Genomic DNA, 18,961 nt, shown 5'->3' on the forward strand with positions numbered 1-18,961 from the left:
TGGCAAACGGGTCGGGTTGGCGGGTCATCATACCTCAACACGAACCCGACCCGTTTATTAAACGGGTCGGCTGTGGCAAACACGAACCCGACCCATTTATTAAACGGGTAACCCGACACGACACGGTTAACCCGTTTAATAAACGGGTTGGCTGGTCAGGTTCAGGTAAACGGGTTGGCGGGTCAGGTTCGGGTAAAGGGGTAAACGGGTTGGCGGGCGGGTCGGGTAAACGGGTTGGTGGGTGGGTTGGCAGGTCGGGTTCGGGTAAACGGGTTGACCCGCCCGCCTAACCCGGTTATTAAATGGGTTGGCAGGTTGGCATGCCCCTAACACGAACCCGCCCCGTTTAATAAATGGGTTAGGCGGGTCGACCTGTTTATGACACGAACCCGTTTAAGCCAAACCCGAACCCGACTAAGACACGGGTTGGCGGGTCGTGTCAGATTTTGCCACCCCTAATCCTAGTTCACACCATAGTGACAAATATCGTGAGATTTATGAAAATCTGGTGATAATATGGTGAGAAGTTGCCTGAAAGTTTAAAATGGCAATTTCTTTCAAGATTTTCAAAAATATCGTGAGATTTATGAAAAAACATAAATACCGCGACTTAAATGTGATATTTATGTTTTAAATGGCTGTTTATCATGAAAAATATGTTTTTATTTTTAAACAAATTTATTAATGTTTTTTTTATAAAATTAATTTTTTTATTGCTGAGATTTTGCCGAAAAAAATGCAAGATTTATAACAAATTTTAAATTCTCTTGAGTTTTTGAAAACTGATACTTTGCCATTTTTAACTTTTGTCACTATGGTCCACATCATCATGACTTTAACCATTGCATTGCAAGCACTATACGATCAGGCAACCCTAGTAGTTCCTATGCATGAATAGGTATTTACAAGGAACAAAAAAATCAACGGTCTAAAATATTTGTAAATTTTTAAAAGCTTTAAATATTAAAAATTTTCATCCAAAACATATGGTCATGAAGTCGTTTCTTACCATCGAGGTGGTATCCCATGTGGTAAGCGGGGTCCTGAGGGCCCAGGTTCGAATCCCTCTGCCTAACCCTGCTAGTCTTTAGAAAAAAAGTTAACGTCGTTTTCTTAGTAAATGGACCATGCCAAACATATCTAACTCACGTAACAAGCACAGAAAATCCGAAAAACCCATTTATCACGTTTGATTTAGCATATTTCATTTACCATGTTTCCCCCGCTCATATATACTTCACTGCACGCGCCAAACCCTCTCTCACAACTGTACTACAACCTCCCCTGCTCTCTCTCTTCCCCCAACAAGCCACAAGAAGAAGCAGAAGAGGAAGGAGGAGAAGAGAGAGATAGAGATGACGCAAGCAATCCACGCCCTCATCCCATCCCCCTCTTTCCACCGTCGATCCGCAGCCACCATCTCCAAATACAAGTCCTTCATCGCCATTCCCCAACTTCCCCGCTTCCCGGGCCGCCTCCCCTCTGGGAGGCTCGTCTCGGCCGTCTATGAGCTCGAGAGCTCGCCGGTCGCAACCATTGGGTGGGGACATTCGGTTGCGGACGCATCGCCGGCCGTCATCGAGGTGGACGCGGTGAGCGAGGCGGAAATGAAGGAGAACGGCTTTCGCAGCACCCGCCGGACGAAGCTCGTCTGCACTATCGGCCCGGTGACGAGCGGGTTCTCGCAGATAGAGGCGCTCGCCATGGGTGGGATGAACGTCGCCCGGATCAACATGTGCCATGGCACCCGGGATTGGCATAGGGACGTCATCCGCAAGGTCAGGACGCTCAATGAGGAGAAGGGCTACGCCGTCGCCATCATGATGGACACCGAGGGGAGCGAGATCCACATGGGGGATCTCGGCGGAGCCGCCTCTGTCAAGGCGGAGGTATAAGTCCTTCTCCTGTTACTGAAATTGAGCTCCCATTCTCATTGCTTTCGTTGTTCTCGTTTGTTGGTGTTGCTGATATTGTTGTTGGTGTTGGTGCCTTCGTTTAAATCTGTTGTAGACAATTTCCACTCATTGCTTCACTTAATTGATTCCCCATAACAGCTATGTTTTTTGATAGCTTGTTTGTTAATTCTGTTTGCTGTTACTACCGGAGGTGATTAGAAGCTAGCCACCAATTACCCACCAAGTATCATTCTTTAGTTACTAATTTAAATTGGTGTTATTAGCAAAGTTATGAACTTAGTTGTCTCCCTAGGCTGAGCCTAGGGGGTGAGCTCCTAAAAAGGCCTAGGCGGTACCCTAAATAAAAAAAATTTAAAAATATAATAACAAACATGTATACAACAACAACAACAACAACAACAACAACAACAACTACGCCTTCATCCCAAAACAATTGGGGTCAGCGATATGAACCAAAAAAGAAATTCATTTTGGGTCTTCCACATGAATCCTTTTCCTCCAATCATTTCTATCCAACGCCATGTCCTCGGTGAGGTTCAAAGCATTCATATCCTTTCCTATCATCTCCATCCAAGTCTTCCTAGGCCTACCCCGACCTCTTTTAACTAATATATTTTCCCATTTCTCCAACCTTCTAACTGGAGCATCATTAGGCCTTCGCCGAATATGTCCAAACCACCGTAAACGATTCTCTCGCATCTTATTTTCAATGGGTGCAACACCTACCTTCTTACGTATCTCTTCGTTCCGAATCTTATCTTTTATTGTATTTCCACACATCCATCTAAGCATCCGCATCTCAGCTACACTCATTTTTTGAATATGATGTCTCTTGGCAGCCCAACATTCCGTACCATATAGTAAAGCGGGTCTAATAGTCGTCCTATAAAACTTTCCCTTCAACCGCAATGGCATTCTACGATCGCACAACACTCCAGTAGCACTTTTCCATTTCATCCACCCAACCTTTATCCTATGATTTACATCTCCATCAATTTCTCCATACTTTTGAATGATGGATCCCAAATATTTGAAATAATCATTCACCGGTATATCTTGCTCACCAAGCTTCACTACACTCCCATCACTACTTCGTTGCTTACTAAACCGACATTCCATATATTCAGTCTTACTCTTACTCAACTTAAAACCTCTAGCTTCCAATGTCTGTCTCCATAATTCTAACTTAGCATTAACCCCAGCTCTAGACTCATCAATCAAAACAATATCATCAGCAAACAACATACACCACGGTACATTTTCTTGAATTGATCTCGTAAGCTCATCCATCACTATTGCAAATAGGAAAGGGCTTAAAGCAGATCCTTGATGTAACCCAACCGTTATCGGGAAATTGGTTGTCACCCCTCCACAAGTAATGGAATCATCTAAACCTACTTGAGGTGCATAAACACTAATAATATTAATAATATCCGTACCTAATACTAATTTAATAAGTAAAATTCTATCACCCTTCCTACGGACCTCAACTACATTATCTATAAACTGACGACTCATAACAATCCCTACTCCATTCCTATTCCTATTTATTCCTGTATACCAAATCTTATATCCCCAAGGTTCTATCACTTTAGCTTTCTCACCTACCCATTTGGTCTCTTGAAGACATAAAATATCAATCTTTCTCCTACACATAACATCTACTAACTCTACCAACTTACCAGTTAAAGACCCTATGTTCCAAGTGGCTAACCTAATTTTATGGTCTTGGACTAACTTCTTTACCCCCACCCGTCCAACAAAGTGAGGGAACCCTTGCCTATTTGACACCACACCCGGGCGCCGGTGTGACGCGTCGCTTCTGGGCGACGACCTAGCAACCCTTGCACATTTATCACTGCCTCCGGGCCTAGAGAGTACAGCGCGTCGCTCAGTAGGGAACGCCCCAACGAAATTCTCATATTGGTTCATTTTCATAGGATATGACAAAGTTTTTATGCTGGCTGTCACAGGCCTACCGCAACCCTCCTCCTTTATCCGGGCTTGGGACCGGCAGTGTATAACTACACAGGCGGAGTTATAATAACAAACATGTATACAACATAAAATCAATCAACAATAAGCAATAGACAAATAATATGTTGTTGAACACTGTAAAACAATTATAGTACATAACATTAACTTGCTCAAACAAATTAAGAATAAATTAACAATTGAATACCATGTGATCCTGTATATATCAAGAATCAACTAAACCTCAAAATACGTAACTTCTACGTAGTTCGAGTTATGCACACAGGATTCAAATCATATATGAATCTAAGACATTCAGATCATTTCACGTGCATTGATAATTCTTACATCATATCAGATTCGATTATTTTGACGTGAAACACACACACATATCTACTAAGAAATTTAGTCAGACATCTATGATACACACATCAATCTTGCTATGCACATATGCTATATCCATTCAGACAATCATAATACGGTCATCTACAATGAAACTACGTAGGCGTGGTACCTCCACCTAGTAGGTTGACACTAATGATTTGTTGGCGTGATAAAGTCAACGACTTAAACACTAATCATTATAGGCGTGATGTATCATTCACCTAATAGGTCAAAATTAATCATGTATAGGCGTAAATTCACCTATATACTATTATGAGCATCACAAAAGAACAAGTAACATGACCAATAACAAATAAAATAAATTATACTCACAGAGCGCTTGCAGGGTGTGGCACGACCGTGATCTTTGATTTATTGTTCCCACGCTCTGATACCATTTGTAACACCCCAAAATTTTAACCCAAATTTAGGAGGATTTTTTTTATATAACAGCGGAAACAAGAAATATTATAGGGTTAAGCATTCCGGAACATTACCGTGAAGAGCAAACCCAAAACATTTATTCCATTTCATTATCATTGAAAATTAACGTTAGAGTTTTAAATAATATAAACAATTAAATTACAATAAACCCAAGCGATCCCTGGAACAGTAAATCCAAAAATCTCGATCCGATGCCTCATCCCGCAGTCGCTTATAAACCCTATTCTTTACCTGAAAATAGTAAATTGATTAGAATTAGACTACCACGTCTAAGTAGGAAAACTGTAACTCTTAATGTAGGTATATCATGTGTCAAGTATGTGATGTGGGTGCCGTGTGCGATTTTTAGCCTATATAGAATCACGTAAAGAAGACTATGCAACAACAATAATTAAGTAAAACATTTTATGCAACAACAACAATTAATCAAGTAAGGCATTAAACATCTTCTGCAACAACAATAACAGTAACATGCATAATATTCATTATAACAACCACAATATGAATTCCATTATCTCATATCTACACATTTTAGGATTTCGTTTCATCACAAGCTCAGAATATAAAGCATGCTGAAAGAATATGCAAATGTCTCTTTAATGACTCCACTCACTGTGATACCTAACCGTTTTAAATAATGATTATTTTATCTTATCCCGCGGGTACACGCGGTCCGAGGCAACCATCGCAGAAGAGAACGTTCGAGGGTATATTATTCAAGGTTATTTTATTAACCCGAACATTCTAACTGAGACTGAAATCCCAAGGGAGCGGCTAGTGACCGAGAGAACCTCCCAAAGGCTAAACCAAAACAGGATGCATCCCTAACATCTGCAGAAAAACAAATAACTACCACCTAGGACATATTGGTAGTCCGGGTCTCCCCAACTCCGAGGACTGGGGACCAGCGAGTCACTTTAGCTCAAAACAGTTAAACACATGTCCTCGGAGTTTTGTACCACCTACCCTCTCCAAGGTAAGCTCGAATCTGAGTGGGTTAATCTTTTCATTTAATTATTTTTCCGAAATATGGGGCATTTCTCCAACTTCCTTCTACTATCATAGCAGTAGAATTTTCAACCTTAGTTATTTTACCAAGGTGTATAAAACAGTCCCAACCCTTTATCATATTGATTGCATAAACCCACTCAAAGTGCTCCGGTGCCTTTAAACCAGTCAAGCACACAAGCCCCGGTACCTTTAAACCAGTCAGACCACATAATTTAAATTTAAGTTTTTCATCAGTCTTATGGTTATTACCCAGAGTGCTTCGGTACCTTTAAACCGGTAAGTACCGATGCCCCGGTACCTTTAAACCAGTCGGGCACACAACACTTAAGATTACGTTTTTCATTGGTTGCATTGCCATAGCACACAAGCTAACAGTCCAAGTACCCGCATCGGGTATCCATTTAGTTATGCAGACCCAACTGATTCATATAGGGACCATGCCATGTAATCTCAAAAGTGTTATAACTCATTAACATATAACAATTTCATATGCAGCTACATATCAACTCAACTAACAATTTAATATGCATTTAAAAAGGTACTAAGTATCAGCTTAGTAAGCAACTTCACATGAAACATAATATTATCATCAATTAGGCAGCTAACTAGGCAATGAGCATCTGGTTATTATACAATTTCATATAAAACATAATAGCATCATAATATGCAACTGAATTAATCATGGAGAAACTATTCAGAACATGCCACAATTTGAATATTACAATTTCATAATCTGTGGTACTTAAACTGAGAAATAATCGTACAAACTCTGAGTATTAACCCTTTCAGAACACGTGACAAGTATAAAAATTTAAGAAGTCGGAATAATGACCTGTGTCATACCATATTAGAACCTGCACAATAGTTTTCATTCGGCCAACAAGGTCTACTTTTCGGTCCAATACTCAGATTATGTATATTATAACCGAGTGCTTGACATCCTCTAACAGGGTCAGTCAAAACTGATTTTCAGAACTCAATTGAAAAGGAAATCTTAATTAAGTCATAACGCTGATACATCTATATATTGTCTATATTATCAAGAACCACATAGGATATAAATGCAACTATTTCTTTGCTATTACAACATCATGATATTGAGAGGATTGTGCAACCCCCTTTCCAGAACACAAACCGCAACTGACATTTATTATAAATCTTACATGCACAACAAAGAAAGAAAGAACTTCTGACCTCTACATCTAAAACATCACTTCTTTACTAATGAGAAATTCAGAAATTCCATAGGGAAGACAAACACATAATTTATCAATGAGAACCAAGGATCACCACTTAATCGAATGAGGAAGGAAACAATGTGAGGAGGCCATCCTATGAAATAATAGGTTTGCTAAAAACATTTAAAGAGTTTGTATGGCCATTTAACAACTAAGCCCAAGTTCTCACCCATTATCCGAACATATTTGGTGCTTCATCAAATGCAGAAAAACTAAACATACCTAATGCCATTGAATACTTCAGATAATACCTTGTACATGTTTTTGAATATGCAAGTTTACTGAGACTATGTATGTTAAAAATGAAGGCAGACTTCTCATATTGCCAACATATATATAAACACCCCTGAACAGAAATTTACATTATATTCAGTTTATGACCCCCCCGCTGTAAACCGTAAATCTACATTTGACTTAGGCAAATAACTAACCAAGCATCCTAGCAAAAACTCCAAAACAGATAGCCAACTCAGTCATAATGATACAGGGCAGTCAATGATACAACTGAAGACCCAATCAACACAAACTTATAGAATTAGGAAATAATTAACTTGGAGTCGTGTCAACCATGATAAAGTCACTTGCAAATTTTGATCTAACATTTTTTTTCCAAACCATGCTTCCTTTTCTGCCAATAAACTATCCACCAGATCAACACACGACTATTTGCCCTCAGTAGTATTAAGTAGTTTTATATTGTGTTTGGTCTCTACCCAGAGAAGGAGGAATAGTTGAACAGTACAAAATGATACTATATACCTGATCAACTACAGCGTCTGATGAAAAGGAAAAAACATAAATGTTAAGTCAGGACCTTCTTAACGTGTATCGTTGGTTCCATACATACAACTATATTGCTTAGCGATAACATGAAGTGGAGGGCTAATATGAAACAGGTATGCTAACAACCAAATTTCATTACTCGTTTACCATGAAGCATTAAAATGACAGCTAACACAACCGTAATGTGAAGAGAAAAAAAAAGAAACAGTGAGGTACCCTTGCATTCTTGAACACAGTATACGGAAGATTTACAAATCCCTACTCTCGGCAATCCGAAATCTATAACTCCCTTCCTAATAACAATCTGAAACCCCCAAATCGTAGATTTGGGGTTTCCAGTTTAGGGTTGACAGGAAAACCTCTAGTTTGGGGATTTTCCTTTTTGTTTCCCACGCACACACCCAATCACATTCCACAACCCACAAAAAGAAATCACAACATCCTACCTGTTCCGACGATTTGAGGAGGCTACAACGAGAGGAGAAGGTAGCTGACGCTGCTGCGAGAAGGATGTCGCCGGCGTTCACTGCTCCACTATCGAGCACGATCGAGAGGAACAGGGAGAAGAGAGGAGAGGCAGGGATGTTGCAGAGGTCTACCGAGATGCAGCAGAGGAAGATATGGTTGACGCTGTTGCGAGAAGGAGGTTGTTGCTGCGAGAGACGAGTCTGCCAACCTCGGTTTCTTCGTTGCCGAGCAAGGGTTCGAGAGGGACAGTGAGACACTGAGTACGGGAGGAGAAAGAAGAGGCGAGAGAGAGAGAGAGAGAGAGAGAGAGAGAGAGCAGGGGTGAAGGCCTCCCCTCACCCTTGCGTGATTTTATGGGTGCGAGAGGGCGTTGATTAGGAAACCCCAACAGAAAAAGGAAGAGGGAGAGCGGCACAGGGGGAAGTTTTAAAAGAAACCCCTGGCCATGCGAGTTTTAACCCTAACGGGTTGGCAGATTCGGGTCGGATCCGGATGTGACCCGGGTCCAAATGTGTGTCTGTTTGTATTTTTTTTTTCTTTACTTAATGCACCAGTGGGGTGCGAGCTCAGTTCGATTGGGTCCGCAACCCACGAACCCCATGCATTTGGGCCCATACGGGTCCAACCGCAGATCTAGATGTATATATATTATTATTATGTTTTTATTATTATTATCATTTATTTTATATTATATATATATATATATATATATTAACACTCCCAATTTTGGTACGGTTTTGGTTTGGCCACACTCATGACCCTCAACCCAAATCTTTTAATGAAACCACCTAGTTGGGCAATTTGGATCCGTCTGAGGATTCAATATATTATAAGCTTTAAAATACTATATTCTTAATACAATTGGTTTATTTTTCGATACGATTTTGTGGGTCTTTCATAGGTTAATATAGATCCATTTACGTTATCCAAAAATTGACATAAATTAATATGGATCCAAGATCCATTGTGCTTCGTCAATCCTTTTAATAAATCTAGATCCAAGAATCTGAAGTTTTGATTATATGATTTGGAACCATGGATCCAAAAGAATTATTATGGATCCAACTAAATATACATTGATTCTTACAATTTCGATACAAGGATCCCGATTAATATTGAAGTTCTGATGTCGAAGATCCAAATGTAATATTGTGGATCCGAACATCGCCTAGGCTATACCAATCTCACTAAAGTATTGTAGACCCCATATAAAAAAAATTTCATTATAATTTCGATTAAAACTTCGAGGATCCAATCCATTTGACCAAAATCTATTATTAAATATTCAATTTAAGGTTTGTAGTCCGATACCTAAGATCCGAATGGAATATCGGAGTTCTGAACAGGATATTAGGGATCCACATTAAAGATCCAAACAAAATATCCAATATTTGAATACAAAGAACACATACAATACTAAAAATATCCTTGTACCTGTTCAAGGGCATACATTTCAAGTTTATTTATCGGATAAAATTCATGGGTATTACATGTGAGTTGTAACCTATGCTTATGGGAGTAGATGGAGAGGATTCAGTTGATAACTAGGCCTGCAAGAAAGAAATGAACAGGAATGAGAAGAGTAATAAGTAAAAGAAAAAGAGAAGAAATGGAGAGGTGTGAGAGGAAATATAAGAAGAATAAGATGATGATGACGAAAAAGAATAAGAGGTAGATTAAGGATGAGAGAGAGAGAGATGATGATGATGATGGTGACATGCTCATCCACTCACCAAGGTCCTTGGAGGCAATAAGACTTGCAGAAGGTTAGGTAGCCATAAATCCTTCACGTAATGAGGGTTGAGAGCTTTGAGACATTGAGGTAATGGTGAGGCCTTTAGACGTTAAGGGAAACTAAGAAAGGATATTGCCTCTTGTCAATTTCCAGATCTTTCTCTCCTTTATACATTATTAATGTCTATATTTTTTTATACATTTTACATGAAATTTACAACCCATGCCATTTTATTAGTTCTATAGAACTTCAACTGAAACAAATCCCAATAATTTATAATTAGGTTGTTTAGTGATTCATAATTTCATGAGATACTCACTATTCACTAACAATCCCAAATTCTATTAATTGTATTGTCATAAAAATTTTAATTAAATTTGATATTATTTATGTGTGTGTGTGTCTCTCTCTATATATATAATGATTGGTTCCAACTTAGATAGTGCCAACAATTTTAATTTTAATTTTTTTTAGTTCTACTTTTTTTCGAATTTTCTTTTGAAATATGACATTTTTTTTATGATGAGGGACCCTTACCAAGAACCAAGTCACTTAATGGGCTCGCCTCCCTGCGAGGTAAACCCCGAGTAGGGTCACCGAAACCCAGCCCTTATGGAGCCCACCAGTTAATGGCACCCATTAAGTGACTTGGTTCCTCAGGCCCACTGCCACTTGGGCGACCTAGATGGGTGTGGAATATGACCTTATAAATGTAATCTACATGGTTGGTTAAGTTGAAATCAGAGTCACAAACAACGGTATCGGCTATATCTCGGCGAGGTTATTTCTCGTGATATTATAGGTTTGGTGATAAATCTCGGGAAAATCTCAGAACTTACAAAATTATAAAAAATAACAAAAATGAGTAAGAAAATATCATGTTTAGACAAAAATACATAAATAATAAAATAAATAAGTAAAAACTGTAAAAGAAAGAAGAAAATTAAACTGTAAAAAACAAATAAAAACAGTAAAACTAATTGATAATATTCTCGTGATAATATTGCGATATTTTCAAAATATCGCAGTATTTTACCTATATTATCGTTTGCTGAATTTACTGCTATAATATCACGATATTTTGAAAATATCGCTGATATTTGTTACTGTGTTCGAAATCAACTACTAAATCACCCTATTACAACACGTGAGCAGACTTTTATAAAAAATTGAGAGGTGGTTGTGGGTTTTTCCATGAACTATTAAAAAAAAAGAATGTAAGCTAATTTAGTATATATATGTAGCATATATATAATTATATATTAGTTATTATGTAACAAATTAAATATATAAGCTAATACATATGTGTTGATTCTGTTAATGTAATATAATACAAGCTAATAGATTAAAACATATATTTGCTTATATGTACATGCCAACATTGCATGCTTATATGCTTATAAATTACATGTTTATAGCACCTCATAATATTACATGTTAATTTTTTTCATCGATGTTAATTTAATATGTTTTGTAGTAATACTAATGTCAAATTAGTAATATTGTGTATCATACTAAAACTAAGTCTACTTGGTTACAAATTACAATCGTGCATTTCTAGTTTCTTTTGTTAACTAGATAATAGTTACATTTATAAGTTGTGAGCAATTTATCATGTTATTAGAAATGTTTATCCAATGATAAAAAATAAATTGGTCCAATCATTAAAAATTTTGAAATCAAAGTTATTTGTTAGTAACCTAATTTTTATTAGCTTTTGGTACTTATGATTACTAATTGAATATTAAATCCTTTTATTTAATAGTAGGATGTTAGTTAACTACTCGAGATAATATCTTAGTGGCCACAACGGCTCCGCTCTTCCGGTTGGGGTCACTTGTGAATGTCACCAAGTTGACAAGACGTCACAAGTTCGAAACCCACTGTTGGCATCCCTTGATGCATGGTCAAAGTTGGATGTAATCCCCAATGGGCAAGGAGGACCTCAAGGGTTGCCAACCGAAAGCCAGCCAATGTGCAATCAGTGATTGGGGGGATTATCCAAAAAAGAGAAGATGATATCTTAGTAAGTTTACTTGGGAGTGGGCATTAGACAAGCCTAGCTCGACTCCATCTGAAGTCCCATGTCTTGTCGAACTAGCAGCAGCCTTATTCAGCTAAAGTCTTTGTGGGTTTGGTGGCACCTTGGTGTCAACCTTTGATTTTAATCACTAAATTTAATAACTTTAATAAACATGTTAAGCTAATAGAATTTAACAACATTTTCTTTCGTGGGGTCATATTGTTAATATTTCTTACAATCCTATAAAAGAAATATTATTAGCTTAAGTAATTTGTAAATTTTCATTATTATATTACAACTTAAGACTAAATTATTCATAATTAATGTGTAATAAAATAATTTTATTAATGTTTAACAAATTACATTGATACGCTATAAGATGCCTTATTCCATATTTTTGTCATTTGTCTTATTTATTTATTAGGTTATTAGTTTTTTTTTTTCATGATGTATTTACTTAAACCAATAATTTATAATTTCTCTTTAGTACACTACTACTTAGTAATAAATATTTTATAAGTCTTAGTACATGAAAAAATATTTTATTCGATATATAAAAAGTTACATTAATATACTACAAAATGCCTTATTTACTTTTTTTTTTCATGATGTATCTATTTTAGCTAATCAAATCATACAAACCTTAAAGTTTACAAATAAAAGACTTTGCAGTATCATATTAATATTTACACCTTTGTTGTCCATATTCCATAGTATGAGATACAACTTTTTAACAAATTTTATATAGTAATATGTGATTAACTTACATAGTTTACATCATGGTTGCCAGTTGAGGAAGTGGGAGCGGGAAGCGAGGCACTTTCAAAATTTTAGGAAGCGGGAAGTGTGGGACGACTTAGGAGCGAATTAGGAATCGTCTCAGAAGCGACCTAGGAAGCAAATTGGAAGCGACCTAGGAAGCGAGGGGGAAGCGAAAAAAGAGAAAAATAAAAATAAAAATACAAAAAAAAATTGAAAAAATGGGGAAAGCGAGGGGGAAGCGCGCTTCCCATAAAAGGGAAGTGTGTTTCCCATTAAAGGGAAGCACGCTTCCCAAAAAAAACAGTGCTTCCCTGCACATTTCGTAAGCGCGACGTTTCACGCTTCCCCATTTACCTAGGCGTTTTCGATAACTTTGGTTTAGATTCGTAACTTAGTGCATTATAAATTTATATTTTTTTACATTAAAAAAATAAAATCCTTTCATTGTCAATTATAAATAAAAGTGAGTTTTCGGGTCTACTCATCTACTAAATTTATAAATATAATGTTTTCCAATCCTTTATGCAAACATGTCTAATGGTACAATGGTTGTTTTGTTTGTGGTTTTGTGAGTTGCCTGAGTTCGATTCCCAATCCTTTCTGTTTTTTTTATGTTCAAACGGTTAACTTTACAATTTTTATGAGACATAAATTTATTAAATATTAAATTTCTACACTCATCATTATTCCTTTTTCATGACAGATACATAAAGTAGGTTTAATACTATTTTTATGATATAAATTTTTTGAAAATTTAAAATGGTTTGGGGGCTATAATGATGACTTCTCAGAACGAATTTTCATTTCCCATTTTTCAAAGAGCATTAAATGTGGTCTTATCATTTCATGTCCTTTAAAAATGCTTTTCTCAAACCTTAAATTTGTAATTAACAAAATGTTAAGAATCATGTTAACTTGTAAAATAAGATTTTTCATTCACTGTTTTTCAAAACAACATTAAATGTGGTGGTCAGACCCTTCAAAATGTTTTCATTTTTCTAAATAAAGCATTAAGTGCAAAGACCATAGCCATCATGAATTTTCTTGAAGGGTTGAACGTTGCATTAAAATAGTATTTAAAAATTTAAATAAATAATAAAGAATAGATCAGATCTTTAATTGATAACAGACCTGGATCCAGATTTGATCGGATCCTTGAGCAATGAACCAAACCCGATTAATAACCGGTACAATGGTCCGATTATGTTTACTTTTTCATACCAAATTTGGATCCATTTATTATCGGACTTTAGCTGACCCCACCCAATTTGCTGTTGGGACTCGGGTCTACAACTAAGGGTTCGCATCCTGACCCTATAGGGTCTGGTACAGGTCAAACTCGATCCGTTGACACCCCTAATGCAAAGTGTTGTAATTGAATAATCTGTACAATAATTTAGAAAGTTAGGAAATCATGAAAATAATGTATAGATATAGAATTTGTGATGCAAATGAAATAGAAAATGACTGAAATTTCCTTAAAAATGACTGAAATAGCATTTTTATGCTTCTACCTCTGCATATTGTGAAATCTGCATTATCAATATTCCAGTGATACACAATAGTTAAAGAAAGAGATGAAAATATAAATGAATTTTACATATATAGCTATGATAAATGATGGACCATAGTTTTTAAAACTACAGTAAGAACTTGGAACTTAAGAAGTCCAAAGCTTCAATAGGAATCATATCCACAAAATGAAACATAGATCTCCACATCTCCAAAACTCTGGATGGCACTGTACAAAGGGGTAGATGAACTTTTGGGTAGCATAGGAAGGTCAATGTGAACCCTATACAAGAAACAAGATTAGCTAAAAGTGGTTAGAATCTAAAAAAAAAAGAATTGAAAAGTAAGAATTTATATTGGGGTATAACTCATGATACACGAAGTTTACTGTATGATATGCATGATATGTCTAGGCTACAACCCTGAAATGGTTTCAGCCAGGGTCCATCATATTGGCTTACATGAATTTATGCACTGCATTTTCACAGTTCCACACAGTATGTTTATGACTTAATATTGTTGCTGAGTCTCCTAATATGGTAAAAAATAAGACAAATATTTGTCCTTTTCATATTTTTTCTGTCTCCTATGTAGTATATGGTAAAAGTAAGACAAATGTGTGTGCTTCTCTTTGGCTATTTGTTCCAAGTCTAAACATCTATATGATTTTGCAGGATGGTGAGATCTGGACTTTCAATGTCCGGGCTTTTACTTCACCTCTCCCAGAGCGCACTATTACTGTGAACTATGATGGCTTTGCTGAAGGTCTGATTTCTTGGACTGTTTTGTTCTATTGAAGATGTTAATGAACTTTTGCATGTATACTCGTAAGCAATTCTCTATATCCATCTAAATACATCTGGCATTAGCATAGATGTGAATGTGGGAGATGAGCTTCTTGTGGATGGAGGAATGGTGCGATTTGATGTGATCGATAAGATTGGTCCAGATGTCATATGTCGTTGTACAGATCCTGGCCTGTTGCTACCTCGGGCTAATCTGACATTTTGGCGCGATGGCAGTCTTGTTCATGAAAGCAATGCGATGCTTCCAACTATTTCTTCTAAGGTTGTTGCTTACTTGATGCTTTGTCTAGGTCTTGCAATTGTTGACTTTCTATGTATCTTGAAAGGAGTCAAACGCCACATGCTTATCTTTGGTGGTTATAGTCCGTGTCTGTATGATAATACAGTTGAATGAGTTTCTTTCTTCCATTCAACTTACCTTTAATAATCATCTCTTACTTTCCCATGCAGTATTTCTTTTAGGTGTACCAAGTCAAATTGGTCAATTTTGATCAAACAGTCGATGATATGTTAGGAAAAAGTGATAATTGAATTACTGTACTCATAAGGAATGGAATTAGTACCGTGGGATATTGTTTTAACTTGAACTGAAAGTCATGGTCTACCTTTCTTTATCCCTGCAGGATTGGCTTGATATTGATTTTGGGATTGCTGAAGGTGTAGATTTCATTGCAATCTCATTCGTCAAGTCAGCTGAAGTAATTCATCATCTAAAGAGCTACATTGCTTCTCGATCTCATGACAGGTCCAAAATAAACGCCTTTTGGCCCTTTTCCTATATATGTCAACTTTTTGTTTCATCTCCTTTCAATTATGTCTGGCTGGATTAACGAGGATTTATGCCAAGTAAAGGAGAGACCTGCTTCAAATAAAGAAATTGTATGCATATAATGAAGACTTCAGTAGTAACTTTTTTCCTTAAGAACAATGACAAGGACTATACTTATGAAATATATTTGGTAAAGACGATTAAATTTCTTGCATACAGCTTATGTTGAGGATTTTGCAAACACAAAACGGCCAGAATTAGATTTGACTTCACGTATGTGTTGTAATGAAATATGCAAAAATACAAAACGAGGGCCTCTAAGGGCTTATAAGATCATAGACACAAAGTGCATATGCACAAAGGCATAACACAATAGCTAAGTGCATTCAAGGCATCAAAGAACTAAAGAGAGGAACACAAGAATGTAAAAAATATTCATCTTATTGAGTGTGAATGCTTAAGAGAAGCATTATATACAAGGGGAGAAATTGCCCCATTTATATAAACAAAAAGAGAGGACTTACAGCCCTTGGGACCACCACCAACGGCTCTAAGAGCTAAGGACCATAATGCCCTTAGCTCAAAACAAAAAGACAAATAAAGAAAGAAAGAAAGACTAAAGTGCCCCTAACGGGCACTTCCTATTATAATGCTGTGAAATGATGAAAATATTCCTAGAGGGTATTACCCATGGTTGCCAGTTGAGGAAGCGGGAGCGGGAAGCGATACGGGAAGCGGGAGCGGGAAGCGAGGCACTTTCAAAATTTTAGGAAGCGGGAAGCACGGGACTACTTAGGACTGAATCGGGAAGCGTCTCGGAAGCGACCTAGGAAGCGTCTCGAAAGTGAGGGGGAAGCGAAAAAAAATAAAAATAAAAAATAAAAAATACAAAAGAATTGAAAAAATAGGGGAAGCGTGATGGGAAGTGCGCTTCCCATTTAAAAGTGGTGCTTCCCCTCACGCTTCGGAAGCGCTCTTCCCCTTTTACCTAGGCGCTTCCGGTAACTCTGGTATTACCCATTACATCATTATAAATAAAATATATATACATATATATGTACATTATGAAACAAATATATATATGTATGATAATATATATATATATATCTATATATATATATACACACACATGTACAACTTAATACTCTCCCTTAAACTTACGATGTGATATACCGAAAGTTTGGAAATACAAAAAAAAATCAGTAGGGAGAATCCAAGTCTTCAAGTGTCTTCATTGGGAATCTCCATCTTTATGACACATCAAAGAATTTGGCAAATATAAGTCTTCAAATGTCTTCGTTGGTGATCATCTTCAAACGCCTTCATCGGCTATATCCATCTTCATGATATGATGTATCAAAGATATTCCTTTTTCGATCCATCACATCTTCAAGAACTTGCAAAGAGAACAAAACATAGATTCCAACTACACAAAAGAAGATATTTTAACCAAATAGTTATATAGTTAAAAAAAATTAATATGTATATTTTGAACAAGAATAACACTCAAGTAGAAGTTTTAAACAAAGTAGCAATAATTTTAAGATTTTTAGAAACATTAGTAACAATTCAAGCAAAATAAGAGGAGCATACCTCAAATATAAAATTTATAAAAGCAATTTTAGACAAGCATAAGCCCATAATCAACATATCTTTCAAGAAAACATAAATATTGATCACAAGAGAATTTAATCACTAAATAACATTTAAATTATCAAGAAAAGATAAACAATCATGTATTAATAATATCCCAATTTTTTTTGAAAAATACTTTAAATAAAGCAAATCATCAATTTATACTAAAAACATGTATATAAAGTATAACACTTTAAAAAAGAACCCTCATGAAAAGAGGAGTTAATTAAATTTATGCATATAACAATGTGAACAAGATTTTCAATTCGAAACATATATATATATATATATATATATTTAATGCACATAATAATGAATGAGAGTAATCTCATAAATCACAACCCATTACTCACACAACCTAGAATGAGTTTAAATATAGAGGACCAAATAACGATTTTATATATATATATATATATATATATATATATATATATGTGTTATTAATGAAATGCATGAAATTTTATCAATAAACATTTTCCTTACAAGGAAAAAACAAGTAAAAGTTTAAAAATTTCATAGAGAGATTTTTAAAATCCCAAATAACAAAGGGAATGATATTTGCAAATCAACACCAATTTGCGAAAAATATGAAAAGATTTTAAAACCCCACAAATATCAAGAAGTGATATTTTACAAACCTCAACAATAGTTCGACCACCACAAGCAATCACCTCACTAAACTTTCAAACCTCAAAATTCAAGTGTATCAGCTACTAGAACAAGAGCATAATCACAATGCCACTTATGGGCTTTAACAAACACACAACCAATGGGTGCACATAACTCGCAACATTAAAAAAACATCTCTTATCTACATAAAATGATACTTAAATAAGAGTCAAACTTCAATATTCAAGTGTATTAGCTACTAGAACAAGTGCATATAAAAACACAAAAAAAGTGTGAATAACCAATGGGTGCACATTACTCACAACATTAAAAAATTAGCATCTTTTGTCTACATAAAATGACACTTAAATGAGAGACAAACATCAATATTCAAGTGTATCAGCTATTAGAACAAGAACATAATACAAACACAAACAAGTGTAAATAACCAACAGGTGTACATAACTCACCACAAAGATCTCTTGTCTACATAAAATGACACTTAAATAAGAGGCATAATAGGAGAAAACGCGCGAGGTAAGAGAGCTTGTAATGAAAACAAACTAATGTCACCAAGAAGAATAAGGATATCAATTTTATCAATCTTTTGAAACACCATGTTTCAAAAATAGATAGCCATCATAGATACACCTAATTATAAGCATCCAACATAATAATAATGCTCAAATAAACAAATGAGTGATACAAAACACTCATAGAACCAAAGATTAAAAAACCGTCAGTTAGAGCCGAACTATAAGCCAACAATCTGAACTGACAAAACACGAGGTGCACACAACTCACCTCAACAAACATCTTTGGTTCAACAAAGCCAACAAGGATCCAGAAGCCAATCAACTATCAATCAGACCCAAGACAAGTGACAACACGT

The 18,961-nt window shown here is 36.0% G+C and overlaps 1 protein-coding gene across 2 annotated transcripts in view; it reads left to right on the forward strand.

Moving 5' to 3' along the window:
- The first annotated feature begins 1,266 nt into the window (after nt 1-1,266).
- The window catches only part of LOC149827760 (pyruvate kinase isozyme A, chloroplastic-like), a 32,506-nt gene continuing 14,811 nt past the window's right edge, over nt 1,267-18,961 (forward strand). For both annotated transcript variants that reach the window (XM_090019602.1, XM_090019601.1), the window contains exons 1-4: nt 1,267-1,889; nt 14,925-15,015; nt 15,125-15,318; nt 15,680-15,801. In XM_090019602.1, the coding sequence (XP_089875728.1) occupies nt 1,356-1,889; nt 14,925-15,015; nt 15,125-15,318; nt 15,680-15,801 (941 nt within the window). In that variant the 5' untranslated portion in view covers nt 1,267-1,355. The remainder of the gene's footprint in view (nt 1,890-14,924; nt 15,016-15,124; nt 15,319-15,679; nt 15,802-18,961) is intronic.

The sequence above is a fragment of the Nuphar pumila genome, chromosome 10, assembly GCF_984573655.1.
Source record: "Nuphar pumila chromosome 10, dmNupPumi1.hap1.1, whole genome shotgun sequence".
In the NCBI taxonomy this organism is placed as follows: domain Eukaryota; kingdom Viridiplantae; phylum Streptophyta; class Magnoliopsida; order Nymphaeales; family Nymphaeaceae; genus Nuphar; species Nuphar pumila.